Genomic DNA, 21,408 nt, shown 5'->3' on the forward strand with positions numbered 1-21,408 from the left:
CCAGGATCTCTTGAAATGATTTCCAATAATAACAACTAACCATGGGGGAGGTGTGTGCTAATTGCTATAATGAACAAGCTATATTGAACATAGAATGTATAGAAGTAAATTGAGAAATAACAGAAGATTGAGTTTATGGGCTCTACAAGACCTGATAACTAAAAGAAATACACCACATTTTATAAGGTGTAGGAAGAATACTTAACTAGAAAAATTTCCAAGTATCATTGAATTTCCAAGTTTGAAATGTTAGAGGCTATTGAGTCCACATATGAGTAGGAATCCCTTCTGCAGCATAGCTGTATGGCAAACATCTGGTCTTCCAACTTCTTAAAAGTCTCCGGAGATGGAAAAGCCATTATATACCAAAACAACCCATTACATTTTGGTTTACCTTTGATGGTTAGGAAGTTTTTCCCTTAGATTGAGCTTAGATATGCTTCCTGTTATTTCTCATTATAGTCTTGGAGCCAAGTAGAACTAATTCCTCTTTCATACCCATTCAAATATTAAAATTTTTAATTTGGTTGCATTACCTCATAGGGAATGAAATGAGAATATGGTGGAATGGACATATGTAAAAAGAATACTGGTTTAGGAACCAGGAGTCAGAAGAAGATGAGGACCATCCCCTTTACCTCTCAGCCTCAACATTCTGTCTTCTAGGCACCCAAACATCCCAGACTTTGAATCTTTTAAGCTTATAGAAAAATTTTATCTGCCTTCCCATCCATAATCATAATGATGCCAAGGAAATTTATTGAAATATTTTGTAACACTAAAATTCCTGTGGCAAGGTTTTCTAAATGCCTTAGTTATAGATGACATCATACTAATTACACCTAACTCCAAAACACTGCAAAATTTCCTCAGTGCATTGTAAAATCACTAGAAAAATATTGGACTAACAATCTACATTGGAAAAACAAAGTGGATAAAAAATAAACAGCAGGAGCAGGTAGGTGGAGCAGCGAATAGAGCACCAACCCTGGAGTAAGGAGGACCTGATTTCAAATCCAAGACACTTAACACTTGCTAGCCATGTGACCTTGGGCATGTCACTTAACCCCAATAAGCCCCCTGCAAAAAGCAAAATAAATAAATAAACAAACATCATCCAAATCTTGATGTGTCTTTGACTAGGAAGACAGTTGAGTTAGTCCAGCACTACATATGTCTTGAAAGGCATTGCAAAAGGACAATGATCAATGGGTCTAAAATTGAAGACAATGAGGAGACTAGACTGGATCATATTCCATTCAGTAAATTATCCCTGATGCAAAAGCTCATTCTTTTAGCACTGATATTCACATTGAACACCATGATATCTGAAGAATCAAGCTTGTGGGTAGTGCAAAGGACAAAGGAATCACACATTCAGTAGAAATAGGGATTAGCATCTTATCAACAATGACACCTACATGAGGACATAAAAGAACATTAAAAAAAAACCCAGAACATCAGGTGGGTTGATCTTGTAGCAAGAGTGAAGAATTAAACAGCCTATGTGAAGTATTTTTTAAAACCACAAAATAAATCCTCCAGGATATTGGTTAGATCTCTAGGGAGAATTTATGAAAAGTTGTGGTGAAAAATCACACAGGATAAAAAGACATGATTATGGCTATAATATCTCTGGGGAAAAGAATGCTTAAACTGAAGAAGGGATGAATCCACAAAATAGTCATATATTCAAATATCAGAATTTCTAGTTTTCACATCCAAAATACAAAGCAATTGGGAAGAAATATTGTTATGTAGGAAATATAACATTAATGTTTATCCAGTAATATTCAGGAAAAGAAAAATCTCTGTTCTTCTTTTAACTGCTATTTCAAATGATTTTTTCTCTCCCTCTCTGTCTCTCTCTCTCTGTCTCCCTCCTCCCCCCCTTTCTCCCTCTCTCTTCACTATGTAGAGATGAGGTGGTTTCTAGAAAATGGTTCTAACCATTTTTTCTCAACACATTTCTTAGGGGCATACTTTATTTTTTACCTGCCCTATGGAAATAACTCAAGAGAAGAGTAGTTTAGTGAGGCAGTAGCAATTACTATTCCCAAGACGTGTCATTAAAACAATTGCTTTCAGAGGTAAATATATTGTGTGTAGTCCAAAGAGGGGCAGCATGTTTTATTGTTTGGAGTGTTGGATTTGGAGTCAGAAGATGTGGGTTCAAATAGTGGCTGTTATGCTTACTATTTCTGTGATGTCAATGAAGTCACTCTTCAGGATTTAGTTTTCTCATCTGCAAAGTGAAAAATGTTAGACTAGGTGACTTAGGAAGCCCCTGCTTCTATGAGTGAGTTATGTACTTATGCAGTCTTAAATCTCTTGCAGTCAAACTTTCTCATTAAAAGAAAGGGGAAAAATGGATCTTCCTGCCTTAAGCTCAACGTCTATCCCCACACTTGCAAAGGTATAGCATAGGCAGTATCTATAGTCACAAATCAATTCAATGAAAGACAATAGAAGGTGGTAATAAGAGGGGGAAAGTAATTACTAGATAGCAGGCCAACTTAATTAAACCTCAAGAATATTTGAATAGAAAGAAAAATGATATGCTTGAATAGATGGAGTGGAATGCGTGTGGTCATATTATTTCATGTCAGCTTTTGTCCAGAGGAATTTAGGTAGCTATCACAGGGGTGAGCCATTTAGTTTAGCTTTGTGTGTTCACAGATCCAAAACCAGGCTATGAAAGGCAAAGGAGGATGTTTTTAATAACAATGAGAAATTCCACTTTGATTTTTCCTATGTCTGCTTTAAAAAAAAAGCAATATGTCCTTCAGTTGAATGTTTGGCTTTCTTTGGATAAAGCTTGAATCCCCCTTTGATTGTCTGGGTTTGTATATCATTTTCCAGTCAGAAGGAATGTAAAGTTCTTGATGTCAGTATTAGAATAATATTGACTTATGAAAAAGTGATGTTTTTACAAATGTAGCAATAGACAAATTCCATTCTACATGCCTTTCAGCTGCCAACATTCTTTAGAGTCTTGAACAAAAAAGGGGGAGGGGGAGTCTGTCTTCCCTAGTTGGACAGCAGCACTGCTTTTGTTATCGTAAATGGGATATTAAGAGGAAATACTTAGTCACCACAGTGTTAAGAAGTTTGTGGAAAATACATTTTGTATCATATATCATTCAAAAAATATTTGGTAAGTATCTGCTATGTGCCAGGCCCTGGGTTAAGTGTCCAGTATTCAAGTACAAAGAAGAAACAACTACTACTGTAACATTTTTGTTGCTGTCCTGTATCATGGAATCCAGTGTGTGTTCATCAAATACCATCAAGATGACACAAGATGGGAAGGCAGAAGCTAACTGAATTGATTCAAACAAGCTATGGTTTAAGATTTAGTTACATCATTAATTTTTGAGTATAGGCCATCCCCAGTTTATGGATTGCCTCTTTTAGCTAGACCCTCACTAAACAAATGGTGACTTTGACCAAGTGGCCTTAGGATTTCCCCTTCCCTGTCAATAACCACTGCATGTAATATTTCCTTTCCCTTGTCAATGCTGAACTTCCCAGTGCTACCTGAAAACCTGAATTCCCACTTCTCACCTTGACACACAACTGATCTTGGACAGTCTGTGGTGTTAGGACTGCAAAAGAGGTCAGGAGTTCTCCTCTCCTAGTGCCAGTATTTGTTGAAAAGCATGGCCCTCTTGGGCTGTTGATTCCTCAGGGCAAAGGAGACCTTTCAGTCTGTGTCAGTGGGTGGGAAGAGGTACAGAATAACAAAATCATGGATCTTTCAAAAAGTAAACACAGTCTTACTGAGGATATTCATTTTCCAAAACCTGTTAAAAGGAGATGAGTTTTGGTTCCATTACCTCAAAAGAATCAGAGCAAGCCAATGGTGGAATGAATATTTCTTGAAGTCATGAGAGTCTTGGAAAATCTGAGACTGATGTGGGCTTGATCTTTTCCTCCTTCTATAAAGAGAAAGAGAAGTTAGGATGGGTGGAGACATAAAAGGTGTTGGTTTAAAAAAAATTTTCTCTTCTCTTTCTGTTTTCCAATATTGCTAATGGCTAAGTATTCTTCAGTACCCTAAGAGATTCTGATTCCATCAAGGTGAGGGTTCCTTTCTCTAGCACAGAGCACAACCACAAATGCCCCACAGGACATGGGTATCAAAATATGGGGCCAGCAAGCAGCATGGGGCCCAAAGCACTCCTGAGGATAGCCCAAACCACATTAAAATGTGATTGTGAAATATTAAACAAAATAAATGAAAAAAAACACTTTGGATCAGAGATACCAATACATGTTAAAGCTTTCTTTCTGAATGATTTATTAGCCCCCATTTCTGTTTAAGTTTGACACCATTGTCCTATGGGATCTAGATATCCAGATCCAGGTCTCCTCTGGCTCTTTAAATACATTAATGAAGAGGCAGCTAGGTGACTTGATGGATAGAGCACCAGCCCTGGAGTCAGGATGACCAAAGTTCAAATTTTACCTCAGACACTTAATTGCTGTGTGACCTTGGGCAAGTCACTTAACCCTGATTGCCTCCCCTTCCCCCCCAATTTAACTAAGTAAATAAATAAATCACCAAAGTCAGTGAAGCATTTAGGCTATCCATTCATCATCCCTTGTCCTCCCTCTCTTTGGGAGGCAGAATAAAATAGTATGAGTGTTGGCTTTGGAGAAAGAGGGCATGAGTTCAAATTCTGCCTCTTCCATTCGTTACCTATGTGACTGTGGCCAAGTCATGTATCCTCACCTGGCCTCAGTTTCCACATCTGTAAAATGAGGGGAGTTGAATGAGAATGACTCTAAAGCTCCCTTTTAGTCCTAAACATATGATACTACATGATGGTGAGTTCCCTTTCCTGCTCCTACAAACACTCAATAGTTTAGTCCACTTGTGCACCATTCATCATTAATAATATACTGCTACCATTTTCACCCACTGTGTATCCTTTCATTGTCCTTTACGTCATCTGAAATTGTGATTCTCCTGAGGTCATAGAGTCTGTGATTCATAGTCAAGTAGTAGTAAAAGGAGAATATTAGAGTTTAAAATATGGGCTTTTGCTTTAGCAAGCAGCAGTAGATCAATGAAGGGCTGACATCATTTTCAGATAGATCTAGTCTGGGCTTCTTCTGTTTGATGCCTGAACCGTTTCTTGATTCATCTTCAATGAATGCCTAGGACATATGTACTAATGGACTAACTCAGTACACTGCCTGCCTAGCTGTATTCTTCATGCTTCTTTTTGTTTGGAGGGTGTGTTTTGTTGAGGGTGGTGAGGTGTGTGTGTGTGTGTGTGTGTGTGTGTGTGTTTACTTTACATGGAACCCTTTGAAAACCTCACATATTATATGCTTGCTTCAGGACCAGAGAGTGAAGAGAAACTCTAAGACTGCTTTGTTCTACCATAGACTAGAGAAGGGGAGAAATATTAGTCAAAAGCAACAGGTGGTTTCAGTTGGAAAGAGAAGCAGGTGGATCAGTGAATGGGATGGGGGAGGGAAGGAAGGGAAGGTGAAGAAAGAAGGAGCTGGCCTGCATCCAAGCAGTATCTTTAAGGGCTTATACTGGCAGGAGGCTAACGTACCTCAGGGATCCTTCAGCCTTTATCCCTACTCTTAAAATCATTAGCCTTCCCTTGTCCCATCTCAGTTTTCAATCTTACGGAGCCCTCGGGAGAGGAACAGCTCATTATTAATCTTAGTGAGGAAGAAATCCCTGCTCTTACTGCTTTGGTGAGGGGAAACAGTTCTTGTCATCCTACTTTGGAACTCAGAGCAACATTGTGAAATATGGTGGCTAGAATGTCTTACTATATATACTTAATATGTTTTGCCAGTGTTATTTTTTAAACAAATTACCCTGGGTTGACCTAAGGAATATAACATTATGAAAATAATACTTGGGAAATAAATCTGGAATCTCAAGTAGACATTCTGACAGTGGAAAGAGCTTTGTGTTCAGAAACAGAGGAGGAAATGAGGTACAGGTGGAGAAAGTTGGAAGGCCTGGATTCAAGTCCTGTTTCTGAATTTCCTAAGCTTTGTAATCTTTCAGAGCTTCCATTTCCTTACATGAATAAGGAAGGGATTTAATTATATGTTACCTAATTTCAAAATTCCATGTGAACCATCCTTCACCCAGAGATCAGTTCCAGCCTAATTTTTTTGATTGCCTGATGTTCATCCTGACCCTCTCTTTCTGTAAATTAGAGATTCCCAGAGGAAGTTGGTTTAATGGAAATCTCTTGGAGATTAATTATCTATGATATGCCAAAATCATTTAATAAATTTCAATGTGGAAAAATACCCTAGAGTGGGAATTCTTAAACTCATTTGGAAGTTATTTGTAATAACCAAAATAGGTTAATTCATTGTAATTATGAATAATCCTTTTGGCAATAAGTTAATTCACTGAGAGTCAACACTGCCCTAGGTACTGTAGAGGACAGTGGAATGTTCTGGTAATTAACCTTAACCCTCTTGGAAAAATCCTCCCCATCTTTCCTTCTGGCCAAGTTTCTTCAGAAACATATTTTTGTGGCATTTGATTGCTGAAGAACAAAAGAAGGCCCTGCAAGGTGATGCATAAACATGCACAGCCCAGATAGAATCCCCTCATTGGAGAAATGGAAAACAAAAGGGCCTTTGATTGTTCCTCGTTTTCTTTGGAAGCATGTCATGCTTCAGGCAAGCAGAAACCCTTTGCTCTTGGAAGAAAATTTAATGAAACCAAACATGGCAGAGTACGAGCCTCTCCCCCCCCCCCAATTACTTCTACTTGACTTACTTAATCTTGGGTGATTATTCAATCATATCTGAAATGAGAAAATGACAGGAGTAGAATTTCCTTCTCTTCTTCCAAGAGCTTATAAACATTAACAGAATACCTGTGAACAAAAACAAATACAAATTACAATCAACACTGCCTTATTTTTATATATGAAGAGAAATCCCTACATTGTTAGGGAAACAGCTCAAGTTTCGAATGCAGAAACCTTGTCAAGCCTGATGGGTGATTTCATTATGAAGGTGGAATAACGATGATTTGGAAAAATATTTCACAATGGAAGGTTGTGTAGAAGCTAAATAGCCTGGCTGTTTACTTGCACCTGGACAGAAAGAGAGATTAAGTATGAAAGTAGTCTACCAAAGCCCCAGGTCTTTAGCACATGGAAAGGTGAATGACAGCTTTCCTCTCATTGTCATATCATCATCATAGCCTTCCACCCAGGACTGTAGCACTTTCCTCCACTATGGCATATTACATATTTAGGCTTAGAAAGATACATGCAGCGAGATCCTAATTATTTTCTGGTGTATATGATACGTTCTGAGGCCTCTCAGCAGTGACCTCTGGTCTCCAGCCTTTCTCTGCACAGCTGGGTCCCAGGCCACCAAGAGTGAGGCAGAATGGGGACAAGGACAGAGTCAAATGCACGTGTCTGAACATATTTCTCCCTTGTGCTGTGAACATGTGGCTCAGGCTGCATTCCAAGTCCAACAGAAATGATACTGGTTAATCTGCTCTTTAGAAGGATCCATCTTTTCTCCACCAGTAACAAAGATCACTGATCAATGGCTGCATTGTATGTTTTTGAACAAATCTGTCCTCATACATAATTCAATTATGATCACCTTGAGATATAAGGCTGTGCCCCATACTTAAACAAATATTTCTAATCATTAAGCAAGCATATACTGAGCACATGCTATATGTACCTTGAGTTATTCTACCTACTATGGGATCATTTCAAACACTTATACATGGCTCCTGCCCTCAGGAAGCTTAAAATAGAGATGCACAAGAGAATATTAATTTATAAAATAGAAAATAGTTGGTGATGAACTGTATGGTTTTAAATATTAGTATAATATTCAAAGAAGGGAGAAATCTGTATGACCCAGTTTGGTCAGAGTAAGATCATGGAGAATGTGGGATTTAAAGTGGTCTTTAAATTAATGACTCAGGGAATTGAGTGCCTGGCCGCAAGTCAAATTCATCTTCCTGAGTTAAAATCTGGCCTCTGACACTAGCTGTGTGACCCTAGGCAAGTCACTTAACCCTGTGTGCCCCAGTTTATTCATTTGTAAAATGAGTTGGAGAAGGAAATGGCAAAGCACTCCAGTGGTAGGTTGGTGGTGATGTTTGTCTCTGCCAAGAAAACACCAAGTGGGGTCATGACAAGTTGGACATGACTGAAAAATGCTTGAAGAACAATAACAATATCTTTATGGGTAGAGGAGAGAAAAAAGGGCATTGTGTCCAAAACTAGACTGAAATTTATTCTTCATAAATAGGCAGAGCTCATTGGCTCTGGGGTAACAGGGCCTGGGTTCAAATCCTATCTTAGATACTACTTGTGTGGAATTGGATAAATCATTTAATATCACTGGACTTCAGTCTCCTCATCTGTAAAATGAAGGTGTTGGACCAAATGACCTCTGAGAGGTGTTCTCTACCTCTAAGTCCATTATGGTGTGATTACCTAAGTCAATACCCATATCATCTGCTTCCTTGAATTCATTCAAGCTGTCACCCTTGCCTGAAAGGTACTCAGAAGAGGCTAAATTCTCATCCCTCAAATACATTTTTTTTTCTTTTCTCAAAGCTCAGTTCAGATGATATCTCCTTCCCAAAGCCTTCTCTGACCCTCCCACTAGCCTCATAATCTCATGGAAGTGACCCAAGGGTCTCAAAGGTCATACCAATGGAACACAGGCTTTGAATATAGACCTTTTGATGGACTATATTTCTGTTATTTGAAGATTAACCTAAGTGAGGAGAAACTCAAAACAAGATGGTAGCCACCAAATATTCATTTTTTAAATCACAACAACAAATTGAACTACCTTTTGGGATGGTTGAGTTATTAGAGGTATTGAGATCATAAGATCATATACTTAGAGCTGAAAATTACTTTAGAAATCATGTAATTTGAGAGCTCCCATTTTACAGATGAAGAGACTCAATCATAGATCAGTAGAATGACTTGCCCAGGGTTCTACAGGTAGCAAGTGACCAAGCAAGGATTCAAATACAGGCCCTCTAACTGTAAATCCAGGGCCATTTCCACTGTGCCTATGGATAAGATATCCTGAAGCAATGAATCCTCAGTAAGCATTTAAGCACCTACTCACATATTGGGCACTGTGCTAAGCAATGGAAATACAAAAGGAAAAAGGAAACACTCCCTGACTTCAAGTAATTTTAAGGATAGAGAGAAATAACAACATTGACCTATAGGAATACTATACAAAATATATACAAAATTAATATAAGGTACTGTAATTTGGATTAAAGAAAGGACATTGGATGCTTGAGGGCATCCAGAAAGATTTCATGTAGAAGGTGGAGCTTAAGCTGAGTCTTGAAGGAAGCCAGGTATTCTGAGAAGTGGTGGTGATGAGAGAGACTGTTACAGGAATGGAGGATGTGAGGATTTTAGTTTGGACATATTGACATTAACAAGATGGTGGGACATCCCACTGGAGTTGTTTTGTAGACCAGTGTTATCCAACTGAAATAGAAACTCCTTTCCAACTACATAATGACTTAGAATACCACAAATTAACATTGTTTATGTTCTATTGTGTTTTCATTTATTTTGTTAAAAGTTTCCAAATTACATTTTAATCTGGTTAGGGTAGCTCTCCCAAAGTGCTGCAAATGTGACAACTTTGCTTTAGACAATTAGAAATATAGAACAGTTGAAAGGACAGAGGTAGAGATGTTAAGTTCAGTGGGAACATTCCCATTTATATAATTATAGAATCCAAGTGCTGAAAGGAATCTCAGAAGTTATCTTGTTTAACCTATATGTCACCAAAAATTCCTTCTACAAAATCTACAACAAATTTTGGAAACCAATTTTCTTCCTGAATACCTTCAGTGATTATGAACCTACTAAGGCAGCCCATTCCATTTTTGAATCAGTCTTTTAAAGAACTTCTTCCTTCCACCAAGCTGTTATCTGCTTCTCTTCCACCATCGTTCAATGGCCTTGCTCCCTAGGATCAAGCACCCACTACCTACTTTTTTTTTGTCATATGACAAACCCTTTAAGTATTTAAAGACAACTACATTACTGCTAAATCTTTTTTTTTCTCCATGCTTAACAGTTCTAATTCCCTTAACTGATCATTATATAGTATATTGCCTAGTCTTTTAATATCTTGATCATTTTCTTCTGGATGCTTTCCAGATTATCTGTCTTTCTTAAAACATTCTTACTAGAACTGAAAACAGTACTTCAGGTGTGGCTCGACTCTAGCAAATGTTGCATTACTACTACATCTCTTGTTGTGGTCGCTATGTTTCTATCTATGTAGCCTAGACTAGTCTTAGCTTTTTTTGACTGCCATGTCACAGGGTTAAAAATTATTGAGCTTTCAATCTGCTAAAACCTCCAGATCTTATTCACGAGAAATGTTGTTGACACTACCTCCTCCTTTGCATATTTTTTGGAACCCAATCACATTTGTTCCTATTAAATACCATTTATTTTCATTCAGTGAGTCATTCCAGCTCATCCAGATATTTCTAGATCCCAATTCTGTCATCAAACCTGCTAACTATGCCTTCAAACTTCATGTAATCTGAAAAAATTGTTCAATTTGTTAGCACACCTTCCAAGTTATTGAAAAAAATGTTAAATACACAGGGCCAAGCCTGGATCCCTAGAGTTCACAAAAGAACTCTCCCTAAATTTCTATCGTCTTGTTAACTATTTAAATCTAGTCACTCAGATATTTTCAAATCTACCAAAATGTACTTCTAGTATCTTCTAGTGCATTTCTCTGGGTACTTTCCACAAGGATGGCTTGAGTTACTTCATCAAAGTCAAGTGTGATATAGTTTATAGAGTACTGGACTTGAAATCTCAAGGACCTGGGTTCAAATTTTTGCCCATGACAGCAATCCTTTACACAGGACCAAATCACTTAATCTCTCATAGTCTTAGTTTCCTCATCTGTAAAATGTGGATCTGTAGTAACTATCATAAGGTTATTGTGAGACTCAAATAAGATAATATATGTGCTTTGCGAACTTGAACATACTATGTTAAAGTCAGTTGTTATAATTATGTCTAAGGCATTCCCTTATCTACCATTCCAGGTTTTGTTGTTGTTCAGTCATTTTTCAGTCATATCTGACTTTTTGTGACCTCATTTTGTTTTCTTGGCAAAGATACTGGAATGGTTTGCCATTTCCTTCTCCAGCTCATTTTACAGATCATGAAACTGAGGCAAATGGGGTCAAATGACTTGCCCAGGGCCCTACTAATTATCCGAGACTGGATTTGAACTCAGGAAGATAAGTTTTTCTGATTTGATGCCTGGCACTCTTTCTACTGTGCCACCTAGCTGCCCCATTACTCCAGGTATTTTGTAAAAAAAAAAAAAAGAAAAGGAAATGAAGATAGTTTCTCATGACTTGTTCTTGATGAAGTCATATAGGTTTCTAATGTTCACTACTTCCTTTTCTAAAGTGCTCACAAACAAAATCTTTAATATTCTTTAGAATATTGCCAGAATCAGAAATAAAACTTACTGTTTTATAGTTTCTAAAATTTACCTTTGGTTCCCTCTTATCAGAGATTTGGGACTTTTCCCCTCCTCTAGTCCTCTGGCATTCCTCCCATTCTTCATGGTCTTTTAATGCTGACAGATAGCAGTTTAGATGTCGCCTCTGCCAGTTCTTTCACTACTGAAGGATAGAGGTCAACCAGGTCATACAGTAGGGCCTGAACTCATTGAGATTTGTTAGAAATTGCCCACTTCTTTATTTTTCTTGGGTCTTCACTAACCACTATACATTTTTCTTGTCCTTCTGAATCCAAAGAACCTATTCCTTGAGAAGGGAAACATAAATAAGAGTTGAGTAGTCTGACCTCCTCAAAGGAAGTTAGTGAGCATTTATTAAGTGCCTACTCTGTTCCTAACACTGGGTTAATTCTAGGGATACAAAGATAAAAGTTCTATTCTCAAGGAACGCATAGTCTAATGGGGGAGACAATATGCAAACACTATGGATAAACAATACATATATAGGATAAATTGGAGGTAATTGTTAAAAGAAGACACTATGATTAAAGAGAATTGGCAAGGACATTTTGAAGAAGGTAGGATGTTAGCTGATACTTGAAGGAAGCCAGGAAAGCAATGAGACAAACACAAGAAGGGAGAGAGTTCCAGGTATATAAGACAACTCCTGTGTTATTAGCTGGACCATGCCAAATGTTTTTAATCTTAATCTTCCTCTTGTACTCAACGTAGCTGAGAAAAAAAAAAAACAGCATGTTTTGTTATTTTTAGCATTCATTGAAAATCTCATCTCATTCTGGTCCTCAGTTACTCACTCTGGATTCCATATTCCTGATATGCTTTTAAAAATCTAAATGATAGGTCTCTGTAGGCATCTCTCCCCTTTTCTACCCATCATTTTTTTTTTCTTTCTTGTATGTTCAGAATTTCATTTTTAAGAGCTACCCTTCACTCATGGGCTGACGCCCCTTGGAAAATGTTAGGCCATTGTAATCCTTCCTGTTGTTTCTCTGAACATTTAGAACTCTGTTTTTCTAAATCTAGCATGCTCAGTAATCTGTCTAGCTTTCCTCTCCTCTATCAAAAACTCAGTGATAGAATATAAACCTGCTTTTAAGGTTCCCATTGCTTCCCCTATAGCAAACAGTTCTACCTCTTTTTTTTGGTCAGATTCTATCCTTATCATTCCTCTACCTTTTAAAGATTAGATGATGATTCAGTAATCACAAATCACAAATTCAGTGGTTACTCTTCTTAAAAAAAAAAGAATGCTTGTAAATTGCACATAATTGAAGTCTCCTACAGCTCCAAAATCAAACCAGGTTTGTACATCGTGAAGATCATGAGAATCAATACATCAATTCATCATGAGGATCAGTAGACATTGAAGGAGAAATGATATTATTAGAGGTGTATACTTCATACATTGTAAAGAGGGAAGAATTAGAAATTTGGGGAACAGATCACAAACCTGCAGATAGAAGTCTCCTAGAGCTCAGCTTTATGATCTGTTCCCCAGCTCCCTAATTCTTCCCTCTTTACAAAGTGTATGAAGTATACACTTTAACAATATTATTTCTGTTTTAACCTCCATTGATACTCATCCAAATATGTTCTACCATGTCAACTCTCATTTTTCTGGATTTCCTCACATAAGTATATATAATTAAAATATATACTGCTTCACCCCCCCCCACACTTTTAGTCTTTTCTTTCTGAGTGAGGCATACCTTTCCAGAGCCTAATTCCCATCATAAATCTCATGCCTTCAAATATAACAGAAACCTAAGAGGTCAAGTTGGTCTCATTGTGTTAGCATCTCAAACTTATCATTTATCATAATCCATAAATATCTATTGCAATAGATTTTATCTCTGGACTTCTTCTTCAATATGGTTTTCCATTAATACAGTCCTTTTTCCTAGTAATCTCCAAAGTGGGGGCCATGACTTTATCTCAAGGGGTAACCAGATGGAGGATGGGAAAATGGGTTGAATCCCGCTCTCCTTATTAGAGTCAATCATAGGGCTTGTTTCCATTCAACTTTATTCCTCCAAACTCCCAATCCAAACTCTCCTTTGCTTATGGAAGCTTCCATCCTCCCCTATTCTTAGTCATATGTTGGTGCCTAGGAGTAGTAACCCCATTGCTTCCTCAGCACTCATAGCAGCAGTTGTGAAAATACCATTGGGAAAATTCCACCACTCTCACCTCTCTCCCCCATCATCCCTACTCTCTGCCTCTCAAATAACCTATTGGCTGCAATGGTTACTGCACCTGGTGGCAATGACTAGAGAATAAGAACCCCATTACCGTCCTCACATTTTTATCTTTTGGGCAGGACAACGTGAATTATAATAAATGAGATGTCATGGATCAGCCATGGTTTTTTTTTTTGTTTTGTTTTGTTTTGTTTTCACTCAAAGCCTTTTATTATATTATACAAGGAGGTGTGAGGGGATGTTGGGAGAGGTGCAGCCGGCATGGTCAGCAACAGATGCCCATTCCAATGGCCATAAATGTTCCAAAGGTACCCCCACTCTGCATCATGGTTTTGACAATTCCTCCCATCTGATCTCGGCCCCGCATCCCAATCCTAAGGCACGAGAAGGTGCCAAATAGTGCCCCGGCAGCCATGCCCACCGTGCAGCCCATCACGAAACCCATCTTCACTCAGTCGAAGTCTAGATCTAAATCTATCCTAGATCTAATTACATTTTTTTCCATCCCTAAACCCATACCTCTTCCAAACTTCCCTCTGACTATGAAGAACATTATTTTCATTCAGGTCAACCAGGTTCATAACCTTGTGATTTCATCTTCATCTCTATACTCTCACTCATCCAATGTGTCAAAATCAGTTGCCACATTTTGTTGTTTCTATCTCCATATCTCTCACATTTGCTTTTCTTTCTTGACTCAAAGCAGTCACCTCCCAGTCTGTTATCAATTCTTGCCTGAACTATTGCAATAGCAATTTATAATTTGTCTCTTTTCCTCAAATCTCTCCCTCCTCCCGTCAATCATGCACACAGTTACCAAAATGATTTTCTTATAGCCATGTCACTCTCCCAGGCAATAAATTCCAGTATCTGTCTGTTGACTCTAGAATCCAATGTCATTCCATCTTTATTTCATTCTTATTTGATCTCTTTTAATATGTTTTACAAGGTACATAATTATTAATACATTACCATAGGCATAGAATTTATAAATAACATATATGGGGAGGTATATGGTTCATTTTCTTTCTTATGGAGATGACGATCGTGAAAGTTTGAAGACAACTTCTCTATTCAGTTACTCTTCCTTCTGTTTAGTGTCTACTGATCTCTCTAGTGCCAAATATAAGGATTATGTGAAGTTTTCTCCCTTCCCCCATTTGAAGTTTACAATTCTCTTGAATCAATCCACAAGGCTCCAGATGACTGTGTTTTTACTGGCCCTTGTTAAGTTCATTCCATTCATCCCCTGCCAAAAATCTATCATGCCTATATTTTAAACTTTGGTACAAAAAGCTACTGGATTTGCAGAAAAATATGAAAATAATTGACAAATTTTGAGATAGCACTTTTAGCAATATTGTGAATAAAAAAAACCAGTATTCAAGGCTTTGAAGGGTCTTCAGGAGGTTAAAGGTTGAATGGTGAAAGGGATAGACAGTAGGTGTAGACCACTATTTTAACAAACTGGTTAGCAAAGGGAAAGAAAAATCTTAAGTTCATGACTTGAAATAATGATGATTATGAAGATGATGGTGATGATGATAATGATGCTTATAGCCATCATTTATATCGCACCTACTATGTGTCCAGTACTATGCTAAGGGCTTTACAGATATTATCTCACAATTCTCACAATGACCCTGAGAGCATGGTACTATTATTATTATTTCCATTATACAGTTGAGCAAACTGAGATAAAAAGGTTAAGTGACTTATTGTGAGTCACATAGCTAGTGTCTAAAGTCAAATCTGAACATAAGTCTTCCTAATTCCAGGCCTGGTGTTATAGCCGCTGTATCACCTGGCTATCTAAGCAATTCACTTAATAGAGATAGAAATAATAGCATAATGGTTATATAAAATTAGTACTATATATCTATTTTATTTATTTATTATTATATTTATATAATATAAATTTACTATTATATTTATATATAATATAGAAATATTACTATATTTCAGGACAATTAGGGCATCCCTTTTTGCCTCTCCACCTTTATACCTGTATAATCGACTACACAGTAAAATTCTTAGTCATACACGTGAAAAGGTATAAGGGTGGAGGGAATGGGGGGAAATTGGAAAAGAACCCACAAAACATTTTTCATGATCTCTTGGAGAATTTTCTGGGGGGAAAATGGAAAACAAGTTTTCTACCTTATTTTTCTTTTACCCCCAGACATTTACATTTTTAAATAAAATAAACATGATATTTCAATGTACAAATGAAGTCAAACATAGTGCATTTTAATGTTTCTAAATGGACATAATGGCTAAATTTTAAAGGAATACTAGGTAAAGTAAGTATTTAATATTTTTCATTTACCCTCCGAAAATGTTTCCTTTTTTCTGCTTAAAGAAAACCCCTTTCTTTCTCATGGATTCCAATTTTTTCAAGAATTTGTACCTCATCATGGATGCTAGTAGAATGTGTTTCCAATAACCTACATTTCCAGAACATAGCAATCCCTACTTTAAAGTTGAATAGAATCAGATGGAGGTCAGTCTCTAATTTCACCCGTCCATTAATTTATTTGATCTCTTTAGAAGAAAGACACTTTTTAAAATTACCTCAAATTGACTGTTCTACCATGTATCCTGTTGTTTAGGGTTCCATTCATGCAGTGCTACTCTTAAACCTGACCTTTAATGAAACATCTAGAAACACAGGAGTTTAGAATTTGAAGAGACTTTTAGAGATCAGCAAGGCTAGCCCAAAGTACTCATTTTGCTGATTGAAAACTGAGGCCCCAAAGACTGAAGTTATCAAATAATTATTAGATTTTGTGTTTTAGAAGTAGAAAGGATCAAAGAGCTAAAGCTGGAAGGAGCCTTTGAAACTGACTAGTCCAACTTCCTCATTTTGTAGGTTGAGTGATTTATCCAAGGTCACATAGGTAGTAAGTAAAAGAATTGGGATTCTTTCTCAAGTCCTGGGACTCCACATTTAGTGTTCTTTCTTTTCTAGTCAATTGTTCTCACTTTACATGTGAAGATGCTGAAATTCAGAAGGCAAAGTTGTTTGTTCCAAGTTCACAGAGCTAGTTAAATAGCAGAACTATCATTCTAATCCAGATCCTCTTACTTAAAACCTGTGTACTTGTCCACAACTCTTCTTTTAAAAAAAATTCATTATACACAGCCAATGGTAGAATTTTTTTTGGTTGATATGCATATTATAATGGTTTTGTTTTTCCTTTTTCTCAATGGTCAGGAGGAAATGGAAATAAAAGAAAGTAGATTTTTGTTCATTGAAAAATTTAAATTAAAATGTTAAAAATAGATCATAATCTTATTTATAACATAGATTTTTTACTGAGAAAAGGACAAGAAAAATGGGCAGCTGGGTAGCACAGTAGATAAAGTGGCAGGTCTAGAGTCAGGAAGAGTTGAGTTCAGTTTTTGAATCAGACAATTTAGTAGCTGTGCGACCCTAGGCAAGTCACTCAACCCTGTTTGCCTCAGTTTCCTCATCTGTAAAATGAGCTGGATAAGGAAATTGCAAACTACTCCAGTATCTTTACCAAGAAAATCCCAAAAGAAGTCACAAAGAGTCAGATTTGAATGAAATTACTGAATAGCAAACAAGGACAGGAAAGAAGAGAGAATAAGGTGATGATGGGGTATAAGATAAGCAAATGAGGAATCAGATGGTGGAGAAAAAGAAAGAACGGTAATCCTGGTAGGGTTGTCTTGGTTTTAAAAAGGCTGTTGTATCAAAATGCCATTTCCCTTGGTTCCTCTGATCCTTTGGGACAAATCTTCCATAACTTTCCTGATTATTCTCCCCACCATGGACAGGCATACTCTAGCAATGGTCTACTCAAATCCTAAATCCTGTGGGCAAGCAATATAACTCTCCTTTGCAGTTAATAAAAATCACTTAATGAAAACTTAACTGTATAGTGACGCCAATGCTAAGGAAGACTTGCAGGCATTTGGCTCCATACACGTGACCCTAATTTCATGGAAAGCCTTTATTACTACTGATAACATTAAAAGCCTTGAGAATGGGTAGGTAATAGAAAGCAGATAGAGGGTTGATGACTACTCTGGGTAAAACATATGGGCCCCAGAACACATTTTAAGTACAGAAGATAAATTAGAAGTGATTACCAGAATTCATGCTAAGCCTTGATTTTTTTTTCCTTCTTTCAGTTTTACTTAAGCCGCATGTGTTTTTAGGTTAGCACCCAAATAACAAACATACCTTACAAAGGCCCCGAGAGCATTAAACATTCACTCTGGAGATTTTTGGTCAGCAATGCAAATGTAGACTAGCGTGTGCTGAAGCTGTGCAAATGGTTTTGCAAAAATGAAAAAAAAATATCTTGCACATGCTGCATGTACTAAATGGTCTTTTCCCTCAGTCAGGGTCGCCGTGCCATTTCTGCTTTCCTGGACTGAGAACAGGACATATGTTTTTAAATCACTAGGCTTTATGAGGTTGGAAAAATACTTCTATCTAAACAGTAACTTACTGCTGATTAAAAAACACACAAAACAGCCAAAAATAATCCACAGTACTTTTACTTAACATCTGCTTTCTTTCCTCTCCCCTTCTGCAAACTTATATAATCTGAGATCTCTACCACTCATGGCCATTTGCAGGTGACCCTGGGTTCTTGAAAGCTGTGCCAACAGAACATAAGCCCCAGAGGTCCAACCAAGATGGAATATCTCTGAGTATCAGTCCAGTATCAGAGGACTAGTCTAGTAAAGTTTAGAAAGTTCCATTACCCAAGTAGTGGTGGATTGATGAAGAGTTTGTTTTTTTTTTTTGTTTTGATCATTATGCAGCTCACAACTCACAAAGGCAATCCCTTAAAATGTAGTAAGATCAGTATTTACAATGGTAGAAGGGCATATCTATTTCAGATGATCCCTGAAACACTAGCTCTCTTAAGATGGTAAGGCTATGGGATAGGAGTTGGAAGGGACGTCAGAGGCTATCTAGCCTAAACCCTTCATTTTACAGATGAGAAACCTGAGGGACGATAAGTCATTCATCCAAGGTCACACAGGTAATAAGCATCAGAAATAAGATCTGAACCCAAGTCCACTGATTCTAGAGTGATAAAATTACCACAAGTAATTTTTCATGGCTCTATCTTTATTACTTTTATAATACCTTATAAGCCAACTTGATAATCCAACTAAATGTGTTACTGATGTTATTACTATCACTATGAATAATATACATTACAGACAAGAAAAAGAAATATAGGAAGCTAGGCTCTTGAAAACACAGATACCAAAGGCTAAATCAGTTTCATTTCCCAACATATTGTGATTTCTTCCCCATTTGCCAAATGCAAACCCCCTGGTTTGGCTAATTTGTCCTTTATTGGATCTTAGGTCATTCTTCCTTCTCAGGAAAATATTCCCAGGAAGTATTCCTTTTCCATCTTTGTTCTTTTTGTTTTTTCTTTTCCCTTTTCTTAGTTGCGGTCAAGCATGGAGCTCGATCAAGATATCTTCAATAATTGCCTCACTATTCAGCCTCTCCAACCCACCACTTCTCCCCAGGATGTTGTAGATGGTACCATGGGAAGATCTCCAGGATCTGTCCACGATATCTATTCAGGTAAAAAAAAAAAAAAAGGAAATGAAGGTGAAATGACATTAAACATCTACTTTATAATCTTTTGTTGTTTAAAAAAATTCTCACTCAAGAAAGGCCTCCTCCTTAAAAACTATTGTATTTTGCATTTAACATGTAGATACAGATGGGCATATATGTGTTTTTCATAATTCCTGAGATAGTTTTGGCAGCAGACTGTTTTTTTCTCATAAAGAAACAAAGTCAAGGAAAGCACTTGTCCTCCTAGGACTGGACTGTTGCCAACAGTTTTGTTCACCCATCCCTTTCAGTCACCTTTAATGGACTAAACTTGATTTAGAGCTCAGGAGCGATGTTCCCCTTGAAGCAGGTCACAGGCTGCTTATGTATTTCCTAATAGAACAACATAACACATAGTCTTCTTCGCATTTTAAAAAGAAGTCCTATTAAGCCATGTTCTCTAGGAAAATACAAATCAACAAATTAGGCTGCATGCTTTTTCATTACTGATTGTCACCATCTATAATACTATGACTTCCAAGTCATCTTTCCCCTGCCTGGGTTTAAGACATAGCTGACTTCATGTCTGAATATTTCACGTATGTATTGAGAAATGAGAAAGGACCCCCTATCCAAGAAGAAAATTATTTTCATTCTAAAGACTTAGTGATTTGGTGGCATCATTTAGGTGAAAGACATGAGTGGGTGTGTTTTCAAACTTGACAGTTCTCCATCTGTTTATTCAAATGCCAAAAAGTACATTAAGCAAATTGTTCTGTGAGGCCCCATCATCAAGAAACATATAGTAATAATAAATGTCAATTATATTGTGTGTTTAATGTTTGCAAAGCATTTCATGTGCTTCATCTCATTGGAGCTTCATAGCCTTATTGTGAGCTGAGTACTCTGGATATTACTTATCTCTATTTTATATATGAGAGGCAGGCAGCATTTAAATGACATGCCCAGGGTCACCCAGCTTATAAGTGTCTTGCTTGCTGTGTTTGTCCTTCATTTTCAAAGAGGACCATGGCATCAAGTAAATGATGACATGACTTGCAGTTGACTTTGATTTGAGTGAGGGAGGGCTGTGCAAGGTCACCAGCCTCACTTTCTCCTCCAGAGACATCTGGGTCCAGTGACTGGATATTCATCAGGATGACTGACAATGACCCAGGAAACAATGGGAGATCCTGGCCCTTTTAAGATAAGACCTTTTCACTTACTCACTTAGAGTAAGGTAACATCAATTCAGTGAATAGGCCTCTTTAAGAAGTAAGTCAAGGGATGGCCCCTTTAACTGGATTTGAACTCAGGTCTTCCTGGCTCCAGGTATAGTGCTCGACTGATTGTATCATTTATCTGCCTTCATTCAGTTCAGCATATACTAAAATAAGAATTGCTTCTATAAAAATATTCAACATGATTGAACAAATTGAACACAGTGCCTGCCACACCAGGAGCATTTGATAAAATGACTGTCAATTGATTTGTTGAAAGATAAATGATGTGCCTACAGTCACACAGCTAATAAATGTCAGAATCATTTTAGATTTTAATCCAGATTTTCCAGGATCTCAAGTACAGCACTTTGTCCACTGGTGGCTGTCTTGCCTCATTTAAAGATCTTCAATTATGAGCATGGCATTGTACTAGAACCTTCAAAGATTTTTAGAGTTTGGAAATGATAAAGTCTTGGCCCTCCAGGAGCTGATGATGTAGTGGAGGAGATACTTTTTGGACAGAGTACTGAATTTGGAGTCACCTTTTTGTGCTTAGGCAAATCACTTCCCCTTTGGGGACCCCATTTTCCTCCTCTAATAAAATAATAAAATCAAGTGATTGGACTATACACTATATTGGTTTCCTTTCAGCTTGAAAATCCTACAATTCCTGTGGGGTAAACATGGGCCATGATGACCAAATACTACATACACATAAAAACAAATTCCAATATTTAACTACCCATACCCACCTAAAAAGCCATACATGTCTATGTGTGTATGTGTATGAGTATATATGCATGTGTAGATAGATAGATAGATAGATAGATAGATAGATAGATAGATAGATAGATAGATAGAT

At 37.3% G+C, this 21,408-nt stretch overlaps 1 protein-coding gene across 2 annotated transcripts in view; it reads left to right on the plus strand.

Moving 5' to 3' along the window:
- GLIS3 (GLIS family zinc finger 3) overlaps window positions 1-21,408 on the plus strand; it is a 606,152-nt gene that overhangs the window by 468,647 nt on the left and 116,097 nt on the right. For both annotated transcript variants that reach the window (XM_069090791.1, XM_069090792.1), the window contains one exon: window positions 19,206-19,347. In XM_069090791.1, the coding sequence (XP_068946892.1) occupies window positions 19,206-19,347 (142 nt within the window). The remainder of the gene's footprint in view (window positions 1-19,205; window positions 19,348-21,408) is intronic.

This window comes from Petaurus breviceps, unplaced genomic scaffold (genome assembly GCF_028583685.1).
Source record: "Petaurus breviceps papuanus isolate PSGF00001 unplaced genomic scaffold, PetGlider_PUasm1.0 187, whole genome shotgun sequence".
NCBI classification, from domain to species: domain Eukaryota; kingdom Metazoa; phylum Chordata; class Mammalia; order Diprotodontia; family Petauridae; genus Petaurus; species Petaurus breviceps.